The sequence below is a fragment of the Falco punctatus genome (assembly GCF_963210335.1).
Source record: "Falco punctatus genome assembly, chromosome: 6".
Taxonomy (NCBI): domain Eukaryota; kingdom Metazoa; phylum Chordata; class Aves; order Falconiformes; family Falconidae; genus Falco; species Falco punctatus.
The window spans coordinates 34,559,402-34,584,446 of record NC_137585.1 but is presented as its reverse complement, the minus strand read 5'-3'; the positions used below and the strand labels follow the sequence as shown (position 1 = coordinate 34,584,446).

Below are 25,045 nucleotides of genomic sequence, written 5' to 3'. Positions count from 1 at the left end.
CACAGGTTCACACAGTATTTCTTTGCACTAGTAATCTGGGAAGGTGGGGAAGTGCAACACCACAGGAGAGGTGGCGTAGAGCAGCCTTGGAAGCTGCTGCTTCCTAGAGGCTGCTTAACTTCCTTGTGCAGCCTTCACAGAAAGCATAGCTGCTTGTGATGTTTCACCATTGACACTCGGGCACTGGGAAGACCTGAAAAATCTTCATTGCCCCACGTCACCCTACTACTCCCACTTCAGATTGCCTTCCCTGCTTACACCTCCTCCAAAGTTCGGATGATAAAGAAGGAAGAAATCTGCCCCTCCGTTTCTCACCTTGCTTCTAACCCTTGTCCAGTTCCCCTGTAAAAGCAGTTTTTGGTTCCCCCAGCCATCCACTAGGATGGAGTGGGAAGGGAGTGGGTGAGACATGCGGGGAGAAAAAAATAAAATACAGCAGTCATCATCCCAACCATGAAGTCATACACGCCCCGCCTTCAGCTAACGGCTTCGGCCGCAGAACTGCTGCTGTGGTAGGAGGGGAGGAGAGACCGGAGGGTGACTGTCAAGTAAAGTTCCCTCTTCCACTTCCTCCTCCCTGCAACCTGCCGCTCACTGCAGCACAAGGACTGACACCCAGATTTGCCCGTGTGTCCCCACTGTTTGCCTCAGCTTGACTTTCCTTTGCCCCAGGTGCTGTCCTTTGCCACGGGTCCAGAGACATGCAAGCCATCAAGTGTGTCGTGGTGGGAGACGGGTAGGTACTCTGCTGATTTGCTGTGAATGCAGGGAGGGAGGGGTGGTGACAAGGGGCAAGAAAGAAGGTGGCTGCTTGGTGACACTTCCCCAGCTTTGCTTATGACCTCCTGCAGACTGCATTCCCTCTCCTGCTTGCTCTTCACTCCCCAGGGCAAGGGACCTTCCTCTGGAGAGGGTGTGGAAGAGGGCATGTTGAAGGGCATCTGCAGAAGGAGCATGGAAAGTGGAGCAGGTCTGTCCCACACACGGGAGGCGGTGGCGTTGCTGCCAGATTCAACCTGTAGGCAGGAGTCAGATTTAAAACCTGAGAGGTTTAAGTGTTGTCCTGCAGGTGAATGGCTCCTTGAAAGCCATCTGCTCACTGGGACTAACTGGGAGAGGGCATGGCGCTATGGTCCTGATGAGACATCTGCCAGTATCTCTGCATTCAGCTTTTTTCGGCACGTTATCTCTGTATCAAGGTGAGGGGGAGACTGTTTGGCAAAGTGTTTCTGTGGGCGCAAGGAGGAGGAGCACTTTTCACTGGGACAGGCACATGCATGTGCCACTTTGCAAGTGGGAGGTAACACAACCTTGCCTTCACAGCATGACGACATCACTGCCCATGTCCTGTGATCCCTGGAATTAGCATGATCTAAGCCATCAGTAACCGAAGCAGTCAGTAGTGCTAGGGGTGGGAGAGGTGGGGTGGACAGGGCCTCTTCTCGTGCTGTAGGATGAGTAGATGCAGGGGAGGGAGGGGAGGAAAATCCATGTTTGGCATGGAGTAGGTTAATTCATTTCCCAGCTAGGAGCTGGCCAGACTGTTATCTGGGGCAGCTATCAGGTAGCAGATGAAGAGACATTTGCAGCAGCCCCGCTCCCCACAGTCACTTCCTCCTTCAAAACTTGCCTGGGGAAGAAGGCATCTGCAAACGTAACAGTACATGTTAGGGGCTGGGGCAAAGCAGCGGGAAGAAGGAACAAGGTAGGACAGAGCCCCAAATAAAAACCCTTACCTCTAAGAAAAGTGCCCTGAAGGCTGCAAGCTAAAACTGGATGAACAAGTCTACTGGGCACTTATCTGTCGCCCTGTTAACCCCCCAGTTTCCCCCTCACACATTGCACTAATTCTGTAGCCACCCCTCAAGGCAGCATTCCCCTCATATCATGGCTAACCCCACAACATGTCCTGCTCTCAACCCCTCCAATGCAACTCATCTTAAGTATCTTCCGTCCTGTCATTTTGCTTCTCTGTGCACCTTACCTCTCACCATTTTACAACACAGCAGTCCATCTTTCCTGCATTGCCCTGAGCTCTTGGTTCACCGCCTTTCACCTCCCTTCCAGCCATACCAGCCATGTCACCCTGCCTTGGCTCAACCTTACCCACCACAGGACCTTCTGCTGTCACTCAGCTAAGCCCCTCACATTGCTCCATAGATGTTCTGGCCCCACAGCCCCCTACATCACACATCACCAACCTCATAACAGTTCCTGAGTTCAGTTCTAGGAACCAGCAGGTGCCACTAACCTCACCTCTTTTCTTGGTAGCTTTGTTGCAATCTTCACCCCCTCAGTGAACCTTTGGGTTCCTCTCTTATTCAACCACACTAATTCAGAACTGTTCCCTGCTTCCATGACTGACCCACTCACGGTGCCATCGATCTCCTGAGCTATTACCTTCAGGAAGCCTCCACGCCCTCCCTCAATATCTTTATAAGAAGGAAGTAGGAGAGATGGGGGGAAAGAAGGGACTGAGAGAGGAGGATCTAAGAAAGGGAGGTGTCAGAAGGAAGAAACAAGTGTCAGAGTGTGCCGAAGAGCTCAGTTGCCTCCTCAGCTGCCCCACAGGGCAGTGACCAAGGCAGGTGCCTTGTGACGAGGGTGAAGATGTCAGCTGTGCTTATCAAGGGCACACAAAAGGCAGGGCTGCAGCTCTGTCTGCATCAGAGGACTTTGCAGGTATAGCTGAGATGGCTGGAGTATCCCCAGCGGCAGGATTCCAGCCTTTCCCTTAGGAAAGACATCTCCCTCATCCTGTGGCTGTGCTGGTAGGCTGAGGCGGCAAGTTACTCTCACCACCTCCATTTCACACATGCTTCAACTGCAAGATGGCCAGAGTTTTCAAGGCCACATAGACCTGAGGAAAGCAACCCAGTGGGAGGAGGACTCTCCTTCCCACACCTGTCCTGGCTGCTTTATCTTGCTCCGGCTTCTTTCCACTTCTTTCCCTCACCACAGGCTTCACCTTGCGCACCACACCTTCTCCTCCCCTTGATAGTCTCACTGTCCCCTCGCCCATTACCCTCACACCGATGCTCCCACCCATTCCGGACCCTGCTACTACCCCAGCTTATCTGCACCCCACCCTGCTGCAACATGGCTGTGGGGGAGGCTGAGAAGAGAGGAAGCACCAGCTTCTAGCTCAGAAACACCACCAGCAGCCCCCGTCAGCCACAGGGAGAGGCACCTTGGTGGCTGCTTACAGCTCGCTCTGCGAGTGATGCTGCAGCTTACCGTAGTTTACCATGGACAGGCAAGACTGGGCGTTGTGGCTGTCAAGAAGAGGTGCTATCAGCCCCTGGCCACTGCACCTGCTGAAGCAGGCAGGAGTTACTGCGTTCAGGGGCTGTAGCTGGCCGGGCAGCCCTGTCATGGCACTCCCAGTACACCTGTCTGGCTCTGAGCGTACAGCACTGTGCATGCACTGGAAAACAGGTTCTCACCACCAGCTCAGGGTGGATGGGTTTTAGCTGAGTGATCCCTGTACCAGACAGTAAAAAAGCACTTTCGTGCTTGAAGACAACAAACACTTCTGGGTGACATCCTGTCTTTCTTCCTGCCGATTGTCTAACCTATTGTTATGCACAGTGTGGTCCTGTGAAGGTGTTTCTGCTTTCAGGGGTCTCCTGACAGGGTTAGCTTAGAGGTGCGGAAGGATTACCACATCCCCATCTCACCCTAGCAAGACTGCCTGCACTACCATGACTTGCTGCTATTATTTTTCTTTTGCAGAGCTGTGGGGAAAACCTGTCTCCTTATCAGCTACACTACTAATGCTTTCCCAGGAGAATACATCCCCACTGTGTGAGTAATGCATAAACAGGTCCTGGGGTGGGTGGGAGGCATGGAAAGCAGGATGCAAAGGGGGTGCAGAACCCCCTTGTTGTGCACTTTGAAGGCAGGGTTGCAATTTCCATGTCAGCAGAGGAAGGGCTGCCAAGCCAGTGAAGGTGCCTCTGCACTTCAGATCTGTCACCTTTCAGCAGAAGCACAAGTGGCCTTATAAACCCCTGGTACCAATGGGATATTTGGCCCACACAAATCAATCCAAAGGCCTATCTGCCAACTGAGTTTAGAAGTAGTAGATGGGGTCCTGCTAGGCAAAACAATGAGGCACCAGAACACAAATATTGGGCCAGACCCAAGAGAAGGCAGTTGGATGGACAAGGGTCCTCACTTCCTTCCTTGTCCAAGGCACCTGCTGTCATGGAAGCAGGCACTGATAACCCTGATGGTAGAAGTGCACGATTCAGCTCAGTGCCAGAGTAGAATTGCCCTATGCAATCAAATGAATATGCGTGCAAGGCTGGAATAGACCTGCAGACTGTTGGAATAAGGAGCAAGCTTAGGAATTCTTTAATTTTAGCAGTCAGATGCATTTGTTTCCCCACAGTGCATGGGGATATGTTTGGGGATGCATACCACATGTGTTCCTACCGCACCACTGGGATGTGGAGTATGACTACATGCTCCCAGAGGTGGAAAAAGGAGCTAGGCACAGCGTTGTCAGACTGCCAGCTCAGGTTCAGATTCCTTGGCAAGGACAGGTGCAGGAAAACTCAGAGCCTCACTTTTTTCTCCAGACCAATTTGCAATGGCTATTGCAAAAAATGGCTGTGGCAGCAAGAACCCACCTTTTCTCGGAAGCTGGTTCGTGGAAGGGCACCATCCCTTCCTAGCATGTAGCCATGAAATGACTATGCATTGTGCACACATTCTCACACACTGTTTCTCCTGCTGTGTGAGGCTTGTGTCTGGAGATGTGAAAGGGAGGGCATTTTATGCTCTTGGACTGCATGGCTTATCTTACAACGGCAGTGTATGCCATAAGCACTTCACAATGTCTTTGTGTTGGTCCCTTCCTGACACTGGTTTCCCTCACCTTAGCCTGAAAAAAGTATACCAAAAGGAACAGGAAATAAAGTTTTCTAGGACAAGGGGAAGAAGATCTCTATTGATTTAATATCCTTTTTTTTCCATTAAGCCTTTGCCCTCAAGCGTACAGTCCTGACAGCTGTTCTCAAATATTTCATGCTGGGTTGTCAAAGAGTTGAGGTGACACACCTTGGCTTATTGGCCTCAGATCCAGCAGGGGAGTTGGGGAGTGCAGGGCCCTGGGGGAGCTTCAGGGACATGGGTAGCTTTTTACATAAGACATTTCTTCACTTTTAAGAAGAAAGCTGGGGTTTAGAGCACAAAAGGTAGACAGGGAGTTGGCTACAACAGACACAGTTGCAGGAAGGATACTGGGGGAAAAAGTGGGAAACTGAAGGGTTTGTGGATCTGCATGCAAGGTGGCAAAGGTGGAGCTGGAGCCAGACACCTGCCCAGGACGGCTAGGTGGTGGGGAAGAGGTTGATGTTGAGTGGGAAGTCTGTAAGGTTCACAAGGAACCAGCATCACCCAAGTGAGCTGAGAAGAGAAATCATAACCCTTTGCTCCTGGGTGCACCTAGTGAATCCCACCTACACTACTGGAAGGGCTCCTTCTCCTGTTTGAGCCATGGCCTATGTCTGTGAATTTCAGGTTTGATAACTATTCCGCCAACGTGATGGTTGACAGCAAGCCTGTAAATCTGGGGCTATGGGATACTGCTGGACAAGAGGATTATGACAGGCTGAGGCCACTCTCTTACCCGCAGACGGTGGGTCACACTCCACACCCCTCCTCCCTTGTTCCTCCCTCAGATATGCCTCCACCTCCTGCTGCAAAAATCAACATTTGCCATAAAACAGTGATAGGACTAATCTTGACTCTCTCTGCTCTTTTCTGAGAATACCTCTGTTAGTATACAAGTGCCTTGAAACCCTAAAGGTAAAAGACATCTGAGGGTATTTTGAAGCCTTTCTTTAAACTTCATTACTGGTGTAACTTAGAAAGAAAATTCAGATCTTCAAAGATACTTAGAAGCCCAGATCACATAGATTTCAGTGTGGGGCAGATGCCTTACACAGCCCCTGTAAAAAACCCTCCTTTTGTCAAGTTAAAGGGGCTCAGGGAATTAGGAGCTGAGGCAGAAGCTTCTCAGATTTTTTTGAACTCCACTATTTTGGCTTCTGCCTTTTAAAAGTGATCTAGTGTGTGGACAAATGTATATGATCTGCTGATGCCTCAGCTAAGCCCAAGACTAGCAGAACAAATGGATGCCTTAGTTACTGTGTTCACCAGCTTTTCACCACGTTGACAGAGTGATTTCAGGGTTTAAAGATCACCTTCACTGGAGGATGTTGTTCCAAGCAGTGTCTTGAAAAGCTCAGAAAGACCCTGCTGCCTCAGGTGTTGGTCTGAATGTTGCTGTTGCAACTGAAAGGGCTAGGAATTGAGGGCACTATTTGTTTCAGCTAGGTTCAGCCACCTAAAAGTTGGATGCCTGGTATAAGATGTTTACTCCCTCTGCAGTCAGTGCAAGCAGGCACATTTCTCAACAACATGCTTGCACCTGCCCCCAGACACATCCCAAGGATAGATGGGGGAATTGTTCTCCAAGGTTTTGCCTCTAATGGTTGTAGAAGTATAGAAATGGATAGGCTGGGCCTTACACCCTTGTTCTAGCTAGCTGAAGTTAGATAAAATAAATATAACCCTGAAGAGCTGGTTTTGTTTTGTTTTATTTTGGTTTGGTTTGGTTTGGCTTGGCTTGGTTTGGCTTGGTTTGGCCTGGATTTGAATGGAAGTCTAAATTCTGCCATGCCCAGGGGAAGCACTTACATGGGTAACCAAAACTCCACCTCATCTGAGTCCTGCATGTGCACTTTCTGGGCTGAGCCTAACTCTGCCTCAACAGCACGCAAAATTGTTCTGGCCTGAAAGATCTCTGGTGTTCTGTGAGAAATGAGCAGGATGCTGTCAGGCCATTTCCCATGAGGATGAGTGTGCCTACCGCAAAAACCCCATCCTCATAGTTAAACATTTGGCTCCTCTGATAGTGGTGGCTATGGTTTCCACGAGTCAGGGGAGCAAATATCCTTCTCTCCTCTAGAGGCAATTAGCAGCAGTCAGGACTGTGTTACATTGTGATACAGCTTTCCCTCGCATGACCCTTTGCTGCAGAGGGGGGATGCTGCACACCCAGCTCTTCTCTCCCTTCCCCGACTCCTGTCATGCAACCCCGTGTTCTCTTCCTAACTCTGCACCATGGTTGTATGCCTACAGGATGTCTTCCTGATCTGCTTCTCCCTTGTCAGCCCAGCATCTTATGAAAATGTCCGTGCTAAGGTGAGACACAATATTCTGGTCCATCAGGGTTTGAGGAGGGTGAGATTGGTGGTGATCTTGCAAGCAGAGTGCCTGTGGGTGGAGATTGCTAATAGGACAGCTAGATTCAGAGAGGTAGTAACTTTTTTTGTGTCAGTCAGAAGAAACTACAATATCAGCCTCCTTCAGAGGTCTTCTAGGTCATCTCAAAGAAGGTGGCCAACCCTGTTAATGGGCTAGTACTCATCTTGCTAGGTTATTGAGCTGCGAGACAACAGGCTTATATTCTGATTGCATCTTTCAGCCAAGACTGTCACAGCACAGATGCAGGACCGTTCCATAGGACATGAGAAGCAGGTACCCACAGCCTTTGGATGGGAAGTGAGGGAAGAAGGGAGAGATTAAAGAAGAGAACAACATAGTATTTCCTTCCTACCACTTCCAAATTCCTCCCTGGGTTTCAGGGAGCCATGAAGGGTGGAGAACAGCTTGTGCTTTTGCTTAACAGAATCTGAGCTCCATGTCAGGGATTTTGCCTGAGTACTGAGCAACGAGGGCTGGTCTGGGCTAGGCTGTAGTGGCCAACACTGGATTGAAAGACTGTGAGAAAGAACAGGCTATTAGCTATCTTGCTGACATCTTTTCAGGGGTTCCTCTTTGTTTCTTTTGTGCATGCCCATATACATGACTTCTCATATCTTTTCTCCCTTGATAGTGGTTCCCTGAAGTGCGGCACCACTGCCCCAGCACTCCCATCATCCTTGTGGGCACAAAGCTGGACCTTCGTGATGACAAAGACACCATCGAGAAGCTGAAGGAGAAGAAGCTATCCCCAATTACGTATCCTCAGGGCCTTGCTCTAGCCAAGGAAATCGGTATGTGCTTGGGGCAACATCTTGGACATACTGAAAGGAGAGAGGCAGAAGATAAGGGCTTCCCTTCAACCTAGTGAGGCTTTTCTAGAAGTATCTTACAGTGGTATTTCCAAGGGACACAGGGAGACACATCAAGGGTCATGGGACAAAATGCACTTCAGGAAACTCAGGAAGAAGATCTGCTCCTTGAGGAAGCCTCAACCCTCTGTTTTCTGCCTCTCTCTGGCCGCCATCCTACACACACAAACATACACTTGCACATTTTCCTCCCTTTTTACTCTGCTGTTTCTCTCTGGGCCAATATTTTTCTGTGAAAGCTGCAGCTGCTGTGCTGGGGCCTCCCCTCCACATCCGGAGAGAGGCGGAAGAGTGAGTTTTCTAACATCTTGCAGGAAGAGTTGCAACTGCAGCTTCCTGTCCCTGCCTCTGACTGCTGGGGCTTATACATGCAACCCCAGGTATCTGCATCCTTCCCCACCACACATCTCAGGGGCATCACCTTCCTCCTGTATTCCAGGACATGCAGAAATGTGTGTTCCAGGTAACGTCTCTTCTCAGATGCAGCACGCACAGGCAGGAGAGAGTGTGGGGAACACAGCTGGAGGGAGTTTTCAACGAGGAGTTTGGAGGAGAGAGTGTCTGGCCAGGATAACATAGACAGCCTCATGCAATGGCTCTGCTCTGGCTACAAGGGTGGAGAATAGGCAAACCCTGGTCTTGTACAGCTGGCAGGCTTTGCCCTGAAATCAAGACTGCCTGAGTGAGTGAAGTGTGTCCTGACAATCTTTAATGGCTTTGATCACCTGAGCTGTGTTTATTCAATGCAGGCAAGAGCCAGGTGCCTTGCTTTCCTGCACAAGGGCTCTGAGAATTTGTGGATACAAAGTCCCAAAAGGGAGGTGCCATGTGACTTGAGATGCCACCAGAGGTGTTTGAAGCCAGGCAAAATGATACTTGAAGCCTGAGGAGATGTGAGACCTCATATCAAGACAAGACCCGGGGTGTTTAGGTGATGTGTATGTGCCTCAGGACAATGTAAAATGGGCACTGAGGGAGGAGGGTATTGTGGCTGTCAAGTGATGTGAGCCTCAAAAGGCGTTGATGATATAGGCATGTGCATCTTTTTTTGCTTGATGTGATCTATAGTATTCATCCTGCATGTTTCTCTTCTGAGTACCCTTGGCAACAGACTCCTGGGTACCCCCCCCGCCTACCCCCGTCACCTTCCTCCCCATCACAGCACCTGCTTTCCTCCTGACAGACTCTGTGAAATACCTCGAATGCTCAGCTTTGACGCAGCGTGGCCTCAAGACAGTGTTTGACGAGGCCATCCGAGCAGTCCTCTGCCCACAGCCCACACGGACGAAGAAACGTGCATGCAGCCTCCTCTAAGCGAGTAAGTCTGAAAGGGAACCCTGGGAGTGACACCAGGGGCACTTTCCTGCTCCTGAACCCAGATGGTCAGGGCCACTGGGTTCCTATGACCTGCTGTGCCTGGTGGCATGGGTACCCTCAGAGAGAGAGAGAGGGAGACAGCTGTCCTGCTTGGGGAAAGGACAGGACATAGTATGATATAGCACACAGACCCCTGAACTGCTTCCGCTTCCTTGATGCTTGCCCATGGGCAGGTTTGCCCCATCTCCTGGTACAGGGTGGCCCAGGATTTTCCACCTCTGCCTTCACAGAGATCTGTCTGTCACCTTGTGCCACAGAGGGAACTGTATCCAGGCCACCCTGGGGATGACCTGCTGTGAGAGCCATGAAGTCACAGCCTCTGCCTATGGCAAAAAAAAAGAAAAAGCTGTTCCTTGTTCATGGCAGTTGCCCAATGGCCCTTCCTCTTACCAGGCCCTGCTCACCTCAGGGAGGGGTTTGTTTTGCTGTTCATTGGCAGGCAGCAGCTTCTCCCCCAGGACAACTCCTCACACTCCCCACCTGCCCTTCCCCTTCAACTCAAAGTGGCAGAGGCAGGAGACAGGCTTCGGGGTGAGAGGCAAAAACCTGAGGGGAGAGAAGAGTGAAAGCTTTCTAGTTGGGATCCTGCCCCTTCTTTCTCCCACTACCACCAGGGCAGCGGGAAGGAAAGCAGGAAAATAGCCAAGCTGGTTTCACGAGGTCTGTCATGTTTTTGGCTACAGATCCCGGCCCTGTCCTGATGCCAGGCTCTGCCCAGCACGCAGGAGAGCGATGGCTCCAGCATCCTGGAGCTCAGTACCTTGTGGCGGTCATTGCGCTTTTTACTTCCGCTGGCTTGAAAGACTGTTGTGGCTCTGTAGCACTGGTTTGTCCATTTGCACATCTTCCCCATATTCACCCCACCCCAGCTGCCCCTTCCCTTCCTCACTGACCTCCGAGGTTACAACATAGTGAATAAGACCCAATAAACAGACTGTACCTTCTTGCCATGTCAGTGATGTGTTACACCCCAGGGGGACACAGCCCTGAAGCAGTGAGCAACAGGGCGGATGGGGCAGAGGCACCTGCCAGCTGTGTCCCTCCTGCAGCAGTGACAACTCAGGCAGCGCCACACTGAGCTTGGTACCAGTGAGCCCCAGGCACTATGGGATGAAGGGATGAGGCCCAAATCATGCACCGAGTTGCTCAGTTCTCAGCTAGGCTCCCTGGATTCCTCAGTAAAGTGCAAATACCATGTGTTGGCCAAAAGTAGTGGGGCGATTACACCTCAGCTTTTGTCCTTCTTCTTCTCAGCATCCATATGTTCAAGGGAAAAGTGGTCTCCTCTCCAAAACAGAGAATGAAATGCAGGCTTTTGGGAGAAGACATCCAGGCCCAGACTCCTTTCTGTGGGGACTGTCCCTGGAGGTTTCTGGGGAAACCCTTTCACCAAAACATTCCTGCCATAAAGCTCCTAAGCTCATGTCACAGGCAGTCATATCAGTACCAGCACTGACTCACACTGGCACAGGCAGAGTGAGAACAGGAAGGGGGAGGGGGGGCGGAGGGGGGAGGGGAGCGGGGAGAACAAGGTATGAATCACCAGTCCAGACAAATTACCTCCAAGCCACTAAAATTAAACTGAAGAGAGTGGTCCCAGCGGTACTCTGGATCCGGCAGCTGTGAGCACCTGCCTTCCTGATGCATTGCAGGGGCCTGGAAGTAATAAGTGCTACAGGGTGGCTGCTGCCGCCACTGCTTGCAGGAGAGAGGAAGGCTCAGGGTGCAATGATTTGCACTGCGATATCCTGCAGTCCTAAGAGAGCACAGAGAAACTGTAGAGTTGAGCCAGCTTACCACTCCTCGATGCAGCACCACTTCCGAGTTTCAAAGGCTGCTTCCTGCACTGAGGAGGTGCATGGGTAATGTCAGCAACAACCCACCACAGTGTAGCCCCTGAGGTACCCTGCTGCCAGGGAAATTTCTGCAAATTCAATTCATGGTCGGATCTGACTAAGGCAGTTAATTCAGTGATGTAAAACATTATCCACTTATAATGTCCAGAGCAACCCTGGAGTACATGCTATCCACAAATGTCTGCATTGCACATGGGCTGCCAGATAAATTTCCCAAGCCCCATCCAAAGGTAAGGTTCATTGTGTCAACAGAAGTCCAGAAGAGCAGAAATGAAGTCTCTGGTGTGGGCATATACCTGTGGAAAGGCAAGGGACATGAAGCCCTTGAGAATGGGACCTAGCCTCCCTTAAACATCCTATATGTTATTCAAATCAATGAATTCCCAGTGGGTTATTACTTCCTTTCACTTTTCAAGCCTTGGGTTTTATCTTCTCAGTCTGCCTTGTCCCCTATCATGTACAGCAATGCAGAGAGGAGGACTCACCATGTGCATGAAACAAAATTCATGTATCTGCCTACCTGTGGAGGTGCCTGGGTGGAGCTCTCCTTCCAACACGATACAAGCAGTTTGCACAACCCTTTTGGAGCTGAGGCAGGGAACAGGGCAGTACTCTGAGCATGGAGGAAGTGAGCTGGAGACCTGGAAGTTGTGATCCTATGACTGTGCTTTTCCTAACAAGTCCTGCGAGAGGTAGAGTTTTGCTGTTGCATGGCTCTGTTTCTTCCAAGACACAAGCCTGGGGGCTCCCTCCCTGGTGCTGCAGATGCTTGCCCTGACAAAGATAGCCACGGGGTGCTGCCCATGCCATTCCTTCCCCAATGAGGTCTCATCTCTTCTTTGTGTCTCCAGACAGCATTGTGGCCAAGATCTAAGCTAAGGCATCCTGACAGCTTTGAAGCCCTGTACTGCCTTCATCTGTTCACCTTTGAGCAGCACTGGCTGGAGCCAAAATTGCTCAAGCCAGTCTGGAAGGCCAAGTTTTAGACTCTGCCTATGTTCTGCTTGCAGAGATACTGCCTACTTCTTTTAAGGCTGGAACTGGCCCTAGGAGCTCAAATGCTTATAACAGCAGTGACAAATGTCAAGAGCTGGGTGACTGTGCAGCGCATGGAGTCACTGATGTTGGCTGCAGGGCAGGGAAGAGTGTGAGGACTACAGGGAAGCATTTTGTGCAGGGAATGGGATGGAAAAAGCTAATTTCATTCCTCGGAGAGCTACTTACACAAAGGAGCTTAATTTCTTGCCCTGCCCCATTTCTTCTGGACCCACTCCTTGTAGCAGAAATTAAATCTTGTAGAGGAGTTTGAGGCTGTTGAACTGGAGATTTTTCCCCAAAGAGGTGCAAAAGATACAAGATTGTGCATGGAGCCAGGGGAGAGTTGAGAGATAGCTCCCTTATTTGCCCGTCTGCCCTCAGCTCCATCCACCTGGAGGTGCTTGTAGGGCAGAACAGAAGGGACAAGGGTTTGTGTGCTTAGCATCCACCTCGGTTCCTGAGCATCTTGCCAGCCAGAAGGCTTTGCCTTGTCCCTGCAGCTCCGAGCAGCACAGGTGCTGTCCGCAAGATCCACGGAACAGGGATCTCCTCTCCTGTGTGCCCGTGGGCATTCACAGGGCGCTTTGTACTGCCACAGCCCCCCCCCTCCTAGGGGAGCCGAGCCGAGTCCCCCCCTCCCGCCACGCCACTCTCCCGCCACAGAGCTGCTCTCTGCATCCCTCCCTTCCTCCTCTCCCTCTCCCTTCCACTGTCCCCAGCTTCTTTTCCCGTACTCGCCATTCCTCCATCCTCCCCTCCGCTGCACTCCCCCTCTCCCGCACCTGCCTCTCCCCCTTTTATTCTCCATCCTGGTCTCTCCCCCCGCTCCGCTCCGTCCATCCCCTCCTTCCTCTCCCGCTGCCGGTGCTCCCGTGCCCGGCGCCCATTGGCTGCCGGTACCCGTCCCCCGGCAGCCGCCGCTCCGCTCCCTCTGCCCGCGCCCGGCGGCGGGTGGCCGGGGCAGCGCGGCGGGGAGACCCGCCGGCCCGGGTGAGGGACCCCGCAGCGCCGGCCGCCGCCAGCGGGCGCGGCAGTGGGCCCCGGTGCCACCCCAGTGCCGCCCCAGTCACGGAGGGGGAGATGGGCAGGGCCAGGAAGAAGGACTCGAGTCTCCGGTAGTGCTTGGTGGGACCCCCTCCCTCCAGGGACCGCTTGGCTCAGTTGCTTTTGAGAAAGGGGAAGGGGGAAAACGTGACACGGATTTTCCCGGTGAAGCAGAGGAAAATGTACCTCCCAACGACACGTAAGTACCAGGCGGCTCTGCCCGCTTTTCCCTGATGTCTCCCGCGGGCACGAGTCCATGCAGAAGTTAACTCTGCAGTCCCAGAGAAGGAAACCTGCAGACCCCCCACCCCACCCTGACCCCCCAGCTCTGCCAGCCCAGCTCGGTCTTTGCCAGAGAGCTCAGCCCCGAGGTGAGGCAGGACGAGTCCTGAGCTAGATCAGGGCCCTGGGAAACCAGGTGGACAGGAGGGGATGGTGGCAAGAGGGACTGCAGGTTGTTGGACTCTGTGGTCCCTCCCAGCTTCTATTCCTGTTTTGTAACCAGGTCCAGGCTCAGCTTTTAGCATCCACCTCCTCTTCTCATTCAATGCAGAAATATTTTTTTTCCCCCAAAAGAAAGCAGTAGCACCAATTTACTACCTATTCCTAGCTCTCTGCCTTCCTCCTGCTCTCCAGATATATGGACCAGGTATATTCTGGCAGCACCTGTTAGGGGATCCCAAGCCTTTTGCAACAGGTGCTATCTGCATCAGGGACAGACCCCAAGCAGATGCCAAGACATTATTAGTCAGAGCCCAAGGATCCTCATCAATTCCTACCTATGCAGGTGCTGCTAAAGCAGCCAGCAGAGTGGATCCAACCCAGCTGAGGCACTGGTGTCCAGTGTTTTTTCTGTCAAATTAACCAGAATGTGTGATACAGCGGCATTTGAACTGGTAGATGGTACTCGACAAAGTTAGAATGGCACAAGACCACGCCTGCTTAAAGACAGAGTTTCTCCACTGCAGCTGTCTGAGCAGGAAAATGAGTTTGTAGTGAATCAGTGCTTTGTGTTGCATGCCTTAGCATTTTGAGGGCTTTTGGAGCACTGAAGCTGGATTTACTGTATTGTTAAACCACAGCCTGAGCAATCAGCTTTGAGGTCTGGACCTCAGACACTTCCCCAAATGCTCTTCAGCCCCAGCATGAGTGTCCCCATCCATATTTGATATTCATGGGGCTCTGTCTTCAAATGCTTTTTTTTGGGGGGGGGAAATTCTTTCGCATGCAGGAAGAACATCCAAGAGGATTCCTAACTATGTCCCCACCTTTTAGAAGATCATCTTTTTATGAACATACTGTTCTGGTCTCTGCCACTCTTTGCAGGGATCTTTGCCCTCAGAGCAGCCACTGCCCTCCCCTTTCCTCCAACAAATGATTTGCGTCACTGGAACAGCACTGGAAAAAAATGTCAGACTAAAGATCCTCGAGCTTAGAAATGTAATTTCAAACCACTTCCTACTCTGCCCATTCATTGAAGCCACTCATGATGTGGGACAACACAGTACTGCAGGACTCCAAGAAACGCGCTTCCATCTGGACAGTGTGTCACACCCCAAGGCACCTGCATATAAAAAGAAGTCTAAACAATTCTAGTACTTTAAAGCTCATTTAAGTATAGCAGGAAACATGTATGCAATACCCTACAGAAATGGCCTTAAGACATAGTTGCCCAACTGTGTTTTTATGGGGCCTATCACACAAAGTTTTTTTAGCATGAGATGTGATACATTTGTGGATTCTGTTGGGTTTGCCGATCTGATATCCAGGGAATCCATCTAAAGCTCAAGTCTCCAAGTCTCCCCTAAGGTTTCCAGAAGCTGGAATGACATCTACAAAAAAAAAAAAGTAATATTAAGAAAGTTGTGATGGTACAGAGAACCCTGTCTGGGAGAAAAGTCTCCAGAGTGTTTCTGGCCTCCTGAAAGTCATTAATATACTTCCCTCTGAGAACCCCAGTTTTCATTTCAGTAACAAAAGAGCTTCAGAGCCCTAAGAGATTTGTTGGGATGGGTAAAGGTGAACCTCAGGGTCCTTGTTCTCTTCCATGAAGTCATCCTCCCTTCCAAGAAGCTAGTTTATCAAAAGGATGACCCTGTCACTCCACACCTCCAGAAAATTTTGCCAGAGCTGGAGTGATCCTGAAAGCATCACAGATCTCCCCTGCATAAGGTTTGTCAGGGTGTCTCTGGTCTGGAGTATGTGCTGGGCTCTGTATTTCACATATCTGGAGCCCTAACAAAAGACAGAAAGCATGTCCTTCCCTTATCTGTCTCTTCTCTCCCTGCAGCTTCTCACCCAGTGTCAGCAGAGAGCTGGTGGTGAACGGACAGTTTGTTTGTTCAAGGCTCTCTCTAGGTGAGCTGAGTGCTGTTTCCATGCCAAACCCTGATGTGACAGGCAATCGGGCACCTCAAATTAGGAAGGCTGGGACACTGTTTTGGTGTTGCAAGCAGCTGGGGCAGGCAGAGCCTCTTCCATTAGCGGTGTGTCAGAGGGTGCAGAAGGAGAGAGAGAGAAAACAAGAAAAAGACAAGACAGATCTGCACTGATCCTTCTTGGTACCCAGAATAATCTGGCTTTTCCTTTACTCTCAAACTGACATAACACAAACCAGTTACCCTCCGGCTCAGGTGCTGAGCTCAACCTCCTGGCTTGGACTGAGAGTGGAAGTGCTTTCGTTTCTGCTGGTGGGGCTAACGACCCCACAATAACCTGGCCAGTCCAAAAAGAGCTTCAGCAAGCAGGAGGACACTCAGTGAACGGGGAAGCCAGAGCTGGAATGGCACTTTGTCACTGGATGCTCTTCCCTCTTTTGTTCATGAGGCACCTGCCACTCATAAATGAGAACCAGGCCCCTCATGACTATGTCCTCAGTATCGGTGCCAATAGCAGAAAGTTAGACATTTCCCTGTCCCTATCCTAGTCTGTGGTTCTTTCACAAAGGAGAGGATCCCTTGGCCCACGTTGAGCCATGTCCCTGTTTGTCCCTTCATGCCCACTGTGCCTTCCAGGAATAGATGAGGTCGACATTGTCCTACATCTTCCAGCAGCTGCCAGCATCCACAAACTCTTCTCGGCTTCCCATGCCTGTCCACACTTACATGCAGTTCATGTGGTGATTTTATCTGTGCTTTCTTCAGCTGTCATGTCCTCAGTATCAATGGCTTTTTTCTCCTTTCACCTGCAGATTGCTAACTGATCCTGCAAGGACACTGCCCACTGCCCTTTTCCCTGCCTCTGCTATGGACACTTCTGCTTTCAGCCTCCCCACGCCGGCAGTGTCAGAGGAGGGGAATGCCTCTGGCAGCTGGGCAGGCTTCACCACCCCCAACAGCTCCACCACCGCCAGCCCTGGTGTGGTTGTCAGCGGTGTCCTCATCCCTCTGGTCTACCTCATTGTCTGTGTGGTGGGGCTGGCTGGAAATTCTCTGGTCATTTACGTGGTCCTGCGGCACTCTGTGAGTGAGTCGGTGACCAACGTCTACATTTTGAACCTGGCCCTAGCTGATGAGCTCTTCATGCTGGGCCTGCCATTCCTGGCTGCACAAAATGCCCTGTCCTACTGGCCATTTGGGTCTTTCATGTGTCGCCTGGTGATGGCTGTGGATGCCATCAACCAGTTCACCAGCATCTTCTGCCTGACAGTAATGAGTGTTGATCGCTACCTGGCCGTGGTCCACCCAGGGAAGTCCTCCAAATGGCGGACAGCACGAGTGGCCAAGGCCGTTAGTGCAACTGTGTGGGTGCTGTCTTCTGTAGTGGTGCTGCCCGTGGTCATCTTCTCGGACGTCCCTTTAGGAATGAGCACATGCCACATCCAGTGGCCAGAGCCTGCCTCGGTGTGGAGAGCTGGCTTCATTGTCTACACTGCCACCCTGGGCTTCTTTGGGCCATTGCTGGTGATTTGTCTCTGCTACCTTCTTATCGTTGTGAAGGTTCGTTCTTCTGGCAGGCGGGTGAGGGCTCTGTCCTCCAAGCACAAGCTTTCAGAGCGCAGAGTGACCCGCATGGTGGTGGCTGTTGTGGCCGTCTTTGTCCTTTGCTGGCTTCCCTTCTATGTTCTCAACATAATCAATGTCGTCTGCCCACTGCCAGAGGAGCCATCCCTCTTTGGTGTTTACTTCCTCGTGGTGGTGCTGCCATATGCCAACAGCTGTGCCAATCCTATCATCTATGGCTTCCTCTCTTACCGCTTCAAGCAGGGCTTCCGGAGGGCCATCCTCAGGCCATCCCGCCGAATCCAGAGCCAGGAGGTGCCAGCGTGCCCCCCAGAGAAGACTGATGATAAAGGGGAAGAGGGTGAGATCAGCAAGATCACCCAGAATGGTAATGACAGGCAGGAGCACCCTCTAAGCAGTAGGGAAGGAGAAAGCAATGAGCAAAAACCACTCCCTGAAGAGCCCGTGGGATGTGAAAAGAGCAACAAGTTGCATGTCAGTTATTTATGATGAAAGGGACGGTGCAGGCGACAGATACACTGGGACATGGGACCCCCTTCACCCTCTGTGCTTTTCCACCTCAAAGGCAATGGGAGGTGTTGATACAAGGGAATATTAAAGTCCAAGACTGCTTAAAAATGAAGAGAGCTCCATAATCTTGTGGAAGACACAAGGCATTGCTCTTGGCTTTGGAAGGGACACCTGAGGTTTGGTAAAGGAAGGACTGCACCCAGGGAGAGCTGAAGAGATGATGGGCACTGACAGTATAGAGAAAGCAATGTCAGCACTAGACTGCATGATTTGTCCTTAGATGACCCAACTGTGAAGGTCATCATCTGCCATCTGACTGAGGCACCTCAAGGAAGTCCTTAAATGACATATACAACAAATAGGCATCCCAGTGCCTTGATTATCTTCCTTATAAACATGAGAAGTAGTTTACCCTGTAAGAAAAACAGGAAGGAACAATGTCTGCAGCAAAGACATACGAGCCAGTTACATGCACGGGTGACCCCTCTCTAGCTCTCCGGTAAGCCTTGGGGACAACTTTCCTACCCATGCTCATCGTGGCTGGAGACCACTCTGACTGCTCAAAGCCTCCTCTTTCTTTCCAGGGCTCTCATGGACTCTGGGTAGGGTGATGAGACTTACCTGGGAGAGCAAATGGGACATTTCTTTTCTGCATCTCAAATTCTTCAGGGTTTTCCTGGTGCCTCTGCATCCTGGTGGAAGGTGTAACAAGGGTAGAGGAGAAGACAACAGGGCATGGGTTGGAGGCAGGGTTTCCTACAAGCTGAAATGCCCTTTCCCCTTTCCTCTCCCTAAGCCTTATTGTAAATAAACAAACAGCCTTTGAACTTAAAAGGCCAACTGGGCAGAACAGTTCTGTGTGTTTAGGGAAGAGGCGTGCCATAGATTTGGCTCTCCTGAGAATACACAATGCCTTTGAAATGAGTTGATCTCTGCAGAGATTAATGTTTGGCTGGTGCAGGAGATCGAGGCATGTATCAGTAGCAGATGGCGGCAGGGAGCAGAGGGAGGTTGGGGGATCTCCAGCATGTGAGAGCTGTGTTTGCAGGAGTCTGGGCAATAGGAGGAACTGATTTGTCTTGTGGGAAATGTTAGAATATTTGGCCCAGGATGGAGAGAAATGGTGTGTCTGCATGCACACAAAGGTGGTTGTATGCAAGTTTGATCACTGGACTGCACATGTATGAGAATGGCCAAACAGGATCAGAGATCAAGGAGCCAGGGCTAGTGGAAGACATGCATGGGCTGAGCACTGATGCTAATCTGTGTGTGGCTGTGGGGTGCATATAAATGTATACAAATGTACATGAAGGGGTAAGCATGCGTGTAAGTGTATACAAACATAGATGAGGAAGTGTGGTTATGTAATTGTGGGATGTTTAAGTGCAGATATGGTTGTGTAGGCATGCAAGTATGTATGGAAATGTGTGCGTGCGCACATGTGAATGCTTGGGTAAGAATGTGAGAGTATGTGTGTTGCTGTGAGTGCTGAATGAGTGCTTGTTTCTGTGCATCGGCTGTCGGAGGGAAGTTGTGGGTGGGCCCGTCCAAGTGTGCAGGCTAGAGGGGCAGAAATGTACAAGGGTGAGTAGGTCTCTCCACTTTGACTTTGTTCCTGCAGGCTCTGCTGAATCTCCGTACCTATACCTTGAACTTCTCCATGAATGCTGTTGCTAAGCTACAGCCACAAAGATGACTCTTATACTAGAGCCCTTGGTTGTATTCGGGCACTTTTCTCCACAAATAATTTTGAGAAATGGGAAGGAGGGACCCACTAGGAGGAGACATGCCTCCCTGAGGTCAGGAGGTGTTGGAGGTGGCAGTCTGTGGAGGGTCAGTGACAAGAGCTGGTTGGGTGATGGAAAGATTCCTCACAGGTCACTTGAGAGAAGACATGAGATGTGAAGGGATAGCATGGGATCAGTTGTGCTGGAACAGAAGACAAAAGCCCTGGACTGGGAAGCAGAACAAGTTGCAGCAGCTGAGGATGACAGGAACAGAACCACTTCACGAGGAAGCAGGAGACACGGTCACCCAAAGGCGACATAAGAAGAAGCGAAGGCCTGGCAGGCATCAGGAGAACTGCAGTGTAGGGCACCCAAGTTCAGGAAAAGAGTGTCACAGGGCTTCAGGTAAGGAGACATGTCACAGCCAGGCCAGAGAGCAGAGGAAGGGTGGGAAGGGACTGCAAACATGACCAAGCAAAAGACATTCAGCTGTGTTCTCAGCCACTGGTACAGCTGACAGAGAAAGATTGTCCCTACGAATGCTCCATCCTCTTGTTTCCTCTTTGAACCTGGATTGCTGGTGCCAAGCTGGCCATGCCTATAGGCTCAACCTCTGGAGCTGAGCTACCAGTGATACCACACAGCTATTGCTTAGCTCCTCTTACAAAGTGTGCTTGCTGCCCTGAGCATGGGCAGACACCCAGGAGTGCAGGCTCAACTCTTGGGGAAAAGAAAGTGCTTGGTAGCCAGTTTCTATCCTCTGCTACCTCTTCACATCTCCTCCTCCTTCCACCCATGCATCAGCTGCCCACACTCTGGGCCCCAGTGAGAAAAGCAGCCAAATTATTCACAAGCATGTGTTATACAGTCTTGGGACTAAAAAAGCGGTTTGGTTTTTTTTTTTTTTTTTTTTTTGGTTTGGGGAGCTCCCACTGCATCTACTGGATGAGGCACAATCAAGAAATCCTAGCAGAATGAAGACGAACTGCCAAAGCTCCTGCCTGTACATGGGGCAGCAAACAGCAGGGAATTTAAAAGGTGTGGCTATCAAGCGGTGAGATAGATGGACAACACAGCACTTTAAACGGGGGTCTGTGTTGCTCCTCTTGCAGTAAGGAGCAGGGCAAGGTGAATGCTGGGCACCACTGGCATAGCAATCACTGTAGGGCAGGGGAGAAATGGTATTAGGTGAGGAGCATGGAACACTTTTTGTGGTTGATGACCAGGCACTGAAGAAGGTATGAGACAGTGAATGAGGACCTTGCAGAAGGCAGCTCAAATGGGTGGCAGGCAGATATAGGAAGGGTTTCCTTCTCTGCAGAGTGGCTGCCCAGCTGCTGTGGGGAGATGGGGGAGTTCCCTGGCTGCCAACAAGCTTAACAGAGATGCTCTCCTTCACCATTGAACGGAGCTGAGACTTCATTTTGCAAGCCTTTGCAGCTCCATCTGCTGCAAGTCACCACTCAAGAAACTCCACCAACTGGTTGGCTTCTTAAAATACCTGCATCTTTGAAAAGCCCAAGCACTGCAACGCCAGCACCAAGCAAGCGTGCCAAGGAGACATCATTTTGATACATGGAGTCTGAGCCCACTAGCAAGGCAGCTCTGCGGGGGAGCCTGCTGGGAAAAACAAAATGTGTTCTGGAGAGACCTGCAAAATAATGGGGGGTCTTTAGTTTAAACAGGAGTTTAAAAGAAAAGGGTCATAAGCATCATATTTTTCTGTCTTGTGTTTTCTTCTCCCCTGTATGCCGCATCCTATTTCTCAGTGATAAATCGGGGGAAGAAATGGAGACGAACTAAAAATGAGACAGAGGGAGGGAAAAGAAAAGGTATTTTTTGTCTGAAATTCATGAGGAGAAAACAAATGCTACAAAAACCTGCCAACTGTCACCACTGATTAAAAGGCTGTTTTTTATAGGAACAGACGTTTGGAACGACGGACAGTACCTTGCTGCCTCCTGACCCTTGCCCCTCTCCTCAGCTCTGTCTCTCTCCTGGTGAATCCTCAGCTTTGTCTGTGGTAGCAGCGTTAATCTGAGCACCCTTATGATCCCTCTCCTAATGATGGTGTGGTTGACTCCGGGCAACCCAGAGGCCATGAGGACCGTGCGCAGTGGCTAAGTGAAATTCTGGACATGTTCAGGGGGATTTGTTCCAGTCAGATATGGAAATGGATTTTTCTATTCTGGGTGCAGAGACATGGAGATAAGGGCTCCATCAAGCCCTGCGCTGCACAAAAGGTTTTATTCTCATCACGTAGAGGTTGAAGCTGCAAGACTAGTTAGGGCCGCAGTGATTTCAGCAGCATTGTGCAGTGCCTCTTCCCAGCAAACGTTTGATCATAGACAGGGTGTTAGAGACACGGAGAGCCCATTCTGCCAGCCGCTCAGGGAGTTTATACACACATGACAAGAGTGCACAAGGGCAGATATAGAGGCATATGTATGTGATGTGTATACATGCATATAAATGAGTATCGATGTGGTTGCACGCGCGTGTGTGTGTGTACATGTGACTGTGTGAATGTGTATGAATATATATGCATATTCACATCTGTGAGTGCTTTGATTCAAGTATATTTATGTGTGCATGAGACCATATGTGGCCACCCACACAGATGCATACATACCCAGCCATGCACGTACCTCTTGGCCTAAGCAAGAACATAGCACATACACCTCCATACACAGTGCAGGCATGGGCTAAAACTGGGACATGGCAATGGGACCTTGAAAATGGGACCCACACACAGACCCACCATACATGCACACCCAAGCAGATTTCTGCCAGCCCAACAGTGGCCTGGGGCAGCTTTGAACCCACTCAATGTGACCCTTTTGCTCTGCACAGGAGAGAAACGGTAAGGGCAGCAAATGACGACTGGGGGTGGGTGGGTGGTGGTGTTCCAGCGGGGAGAGGCCAGGGTGCGTTTCCAGGCTGTTACTAACACAGCCCACATTTAATGTCATTTGAAGCTGTTGTTAGGGAGCTGCCGCATTTGTCATCAGCAGGGAAATGCTGCGGCTCAGGCAACAGAACTGCCCAGGCCACGTTGTGCTTCAGTCATTGTACAGGACCTTGGAAGAAGGGGGTGTGGGGAGGGGGCAGCAAGCTGTCAATCTGTTGTTGAAATGGGGTAGCCAATGGATAAAGGAGACTGGGAGATACAAGAAAGGGAAACACCCTTGAAAGGACGTTCCTGTCTCTCCTGAGGATTCAACAGAGAATTGAAATGCTTTATCTGCTCAAACGAGTGGAAAATATGCAAATATTTGCTCATAAAAACTTGGTGTTCTTTGCCTTCCCAAGCATAAAATATGCAAACGCCACACACAACGCAGCCGGCGCACTCAGATCTCACACTTGGCACGTCCCGCACAAACACACACACACATATATACCCGGCAGGTCAATGCAGCCAGCTAGAGACACGTGCCTGGGCTGCAGCATGTCCTTCTACACGCGACCAACAGGGCCGTGCGGGAAGGAGATGCGCAGGGCTCGCCTCACACTGATGGCTCGGGCCGTGCGCCAGCACCGCTTCTCGGTGGTCTTCAACCTGAGCTGCTGCCGACCTGCGGGCGGGAGCCTGCGGAGAGGACGAAGGACACCATGAGCCGCCCCGGTCGCGACCTGCCCTCGGCCGCAGGTGTCCCCCGCCGGCAGGACACGCGGGCTGCCCGCCCTTCGCGGCCACCCGTGCGGCACGGGGCGGGGCGCTGCGCGGCCGGCAGGGGGCGCTCGGCAGCCGCCGGGCGGGCGGGAGCCGGGGGGGCTGCGGGGGGCCGGGCAGGCTGAGGGGAGGGGCAGGCAGGCTGGGGGGGAGCCGGGGGGGCTGCGGGGGGGCGGACAGGCTGGGGTGAGCCGGGGGGCTGCGGGGGGAGGGCAGGCTGGGGGGGAGCCGGGGGGCTGCGGGCAGGCTGGGGGGGAGCCGGGGGGCTGCGGGGGGCGGGCAGGCTGGGGGGGAGCCGGGATGGGTTCCGGGGGGCGGACCGGGGCGGGGGCAAGCAGTTCTGGGGGGAGCCGGGCGTGCTGCCTTCGAGCCGTGCCCGCTTGTCTTTTCTAACTGGAAACCTGCTCTTTTCTAACGTGGAAATGTGTGGGGTTTGGGGCAGGGCTGTGCCCTGCAAGTTTGCTGCAGGAGTGGCTGGTCCCAGCACCCTGCACACTCCGTGGTGTGCTGACTGCGGGAACAAGGGATATTGGCTGGACTTTCGTCGGGACCCCTCTCTGACAGCACTGTTCTTGGAAATCCCGCGTACTCGCCATGCAGGTTGTGGGCCTGGCGATCCATGCAGAGCCCTCTGTCACACCCTCCGATGCGTTGTAGCAACCACAAGGCATCATACAGTTGCAGCAGAGATCTGTCGCTCTGAAAGCATCAAGGTTCGTTGCACAGGTATCAAACAACGCCTGTGCTCTGTGCCTTGAAGATGGAGTGATGAAGAAAATGCTCATGCTGGATCAAACGGCTAGAGAATGGGGCAGGACTCTTGCCTGTTCGCTGGTTGTAAGGACCAGTCTCAGGACAGTGCTACCAAGTGGTGGTGGAACCTCTCTGTTTCAGACCCCCAGCCTGTGTCAGGGTGGTTCCCTTTGTGGGAAGTACCCCTCACAGATCCAAGAGCTTCTGTGAGCTCTTAAACACTGGCTTTCCCCCCTCTTGCCACAAAGTATTTGTTTCCTTGGTGAGAAACCTTTCTCCACACTCCTGGTGAGAGCTGAGGTGCCCCCAGCAGTGATCTGCTATTGATAACTGCTCGGGGCAGGGCTAGGAGCGTGTGTAGGGAAGGACAGCACAGGGGTAAAAACTCCTGGGTCTACACAGGAGTGGATGGGAGGAGGAGGCATTCAGATGTGTAGAGGCAGAAGGCAGCATGCTTGGCTGAAGGTTATTTTTAAGGACTGGTTCAAACAGGCTGCAAATGTCACCTGGTAGCTCCCACCCAGCCAGGCTGTTGGGTCTAGATGCTTACAAGGCAGCAAAGTCTTGCTGATTGCAGAAGGGTTAGTGCTTGTAGCCACATGCCAGAGTTCGGGGTGGATACTGGCACAGTTTCTTGTCTCAGTGGTCTGTGGGCAGGGTCACAAGGCGGGGTAAGAAATAGGACACTCAAGCTGGAAAAGCTGTCTGTGAGGAGAGGGGCAGCCTGGGTGACGCACCCTTAGCTGCAAGGCATCTGCAACTGACACAGCTTGTCAGCCAGTCTCTAATACACCGTTCAGCTGTGTCTGGCAGAGGTGCGGTGTCTCGGAGGCAGTGGGAAGTGGGAGACAAGCTCACACTGTTATGCTTAGTGCCAGAGACTGCCAGGTCTAGCAACAGCTTTGCTGTAGCGATGAGTACAGTTGAACAGCTCTTCCAGCTGCTCCTCAGC

The 25,045-nt window shown here is 51.6% G+C and overlaps 2 protein-coding genes across 5 annotated transcripts; both read left to right on the top strand.

Annotated features, from left to right (window-relative positions):
- Positions 1 to 531: 531 nt before the first annotated feature.
- On the top strand, positions 532 to 10,471 carry RAC2 (Rac family small GTPase 2). 4 transcript variants are annotated; one of them, XM_080392978.1, is made up of 7 exons: positions 532 to 736; positions 3,736 to 3,807; positions 5,530 to 5,647; positions 7,156 to 7,218; positions 7,913 to 8,072; positions 9,334 to 9,464; positions 10,188 to 10,471. In XM_080392978.1, the coding sequence occupies exons 1-6, from the start codon at positions 702 to 704 to the stop codon at positions 9,462 to 9,464; spliced, it is 579 nt and encodes a 192-aa protein (XP_080249104.1). In that variant the 5' UTR covers positions 532 to 701; the 3' UTR covers positions 10,188 to 10,471. The 4 variants fall into 4 exon arrangements, with proteins under 4 accessions (XP_080249104.1, XP_080249103.1, XP_080249102.1 ...); XM_080392977.1 differs by having other exon boundaries at positions 9,334 to 9,468; XM_080392976.1 differs by having other exon boundaries at positions 533 to 736; positions 10,211 to 10,471.
- A 3,053-nt stretch (positions 10,472 to 13,524) lies between these two features.
- SSTR3 (somatostatin receptor 3) lies at positions 13,525 to 23,457 on the top strand. The gene is made up of 2 exons (XM_080392970.1): positions 13,525 to 15,823; positions 16,656 to 23,457. The coding sequence occupies exons 1-2, from the start codon at positions 15,720 to 15,722 to the stop codon at positions 17,914 to 17,916; spliced, it is 1,365 nt and encodes a 454-aa protein (XP_080249096.1). The 5' UTR covers positions 13,525 to 15,719; the 3' UTR covers positions 17,917 to 23,457.
- Positions 23,458 to 25,045: the final 1,588 nt, after the last annotated feature.

Bases quoted from the DNA above. Each gene is read 5' to 3' on its own strand.
- RAC2 (XM_080392978.1), top strand. From the start codon at position 702: ATGCAAGCCATCAAGTGTGTCGTGGTGGGAGACGG. The intron at 737-3,735 runs GTAGGTACTCTG...TTTCTTTTGCAG, and splicing joins TGTGTCGTGGTGGGAGACGG to AGCTGTGGGGAAAACCTGTC. The intron at 8,073-9,333 runs GTATGTGCTTGG...TCCTCCTGACAG, and splicing joins TGCTCTAGCCAAGGAAATCG to ACTCTGTGAAATACCTCGAA.
- SSTR3 (XM_080392970.1), top strand. From the start codon at position 15,720: ATGTCCTTCCCTTATCTGTCTCTTCTCTCCCTGCAGCTTCTCACCCAG. The intron at 15,824-16,655 runs GTGAGCTGAGTG...TTTCACCTGCAG, and splicing joins TTGTTCAAGGCTCTCTCTAG to ATTGCTAACTGATCCTGCAA.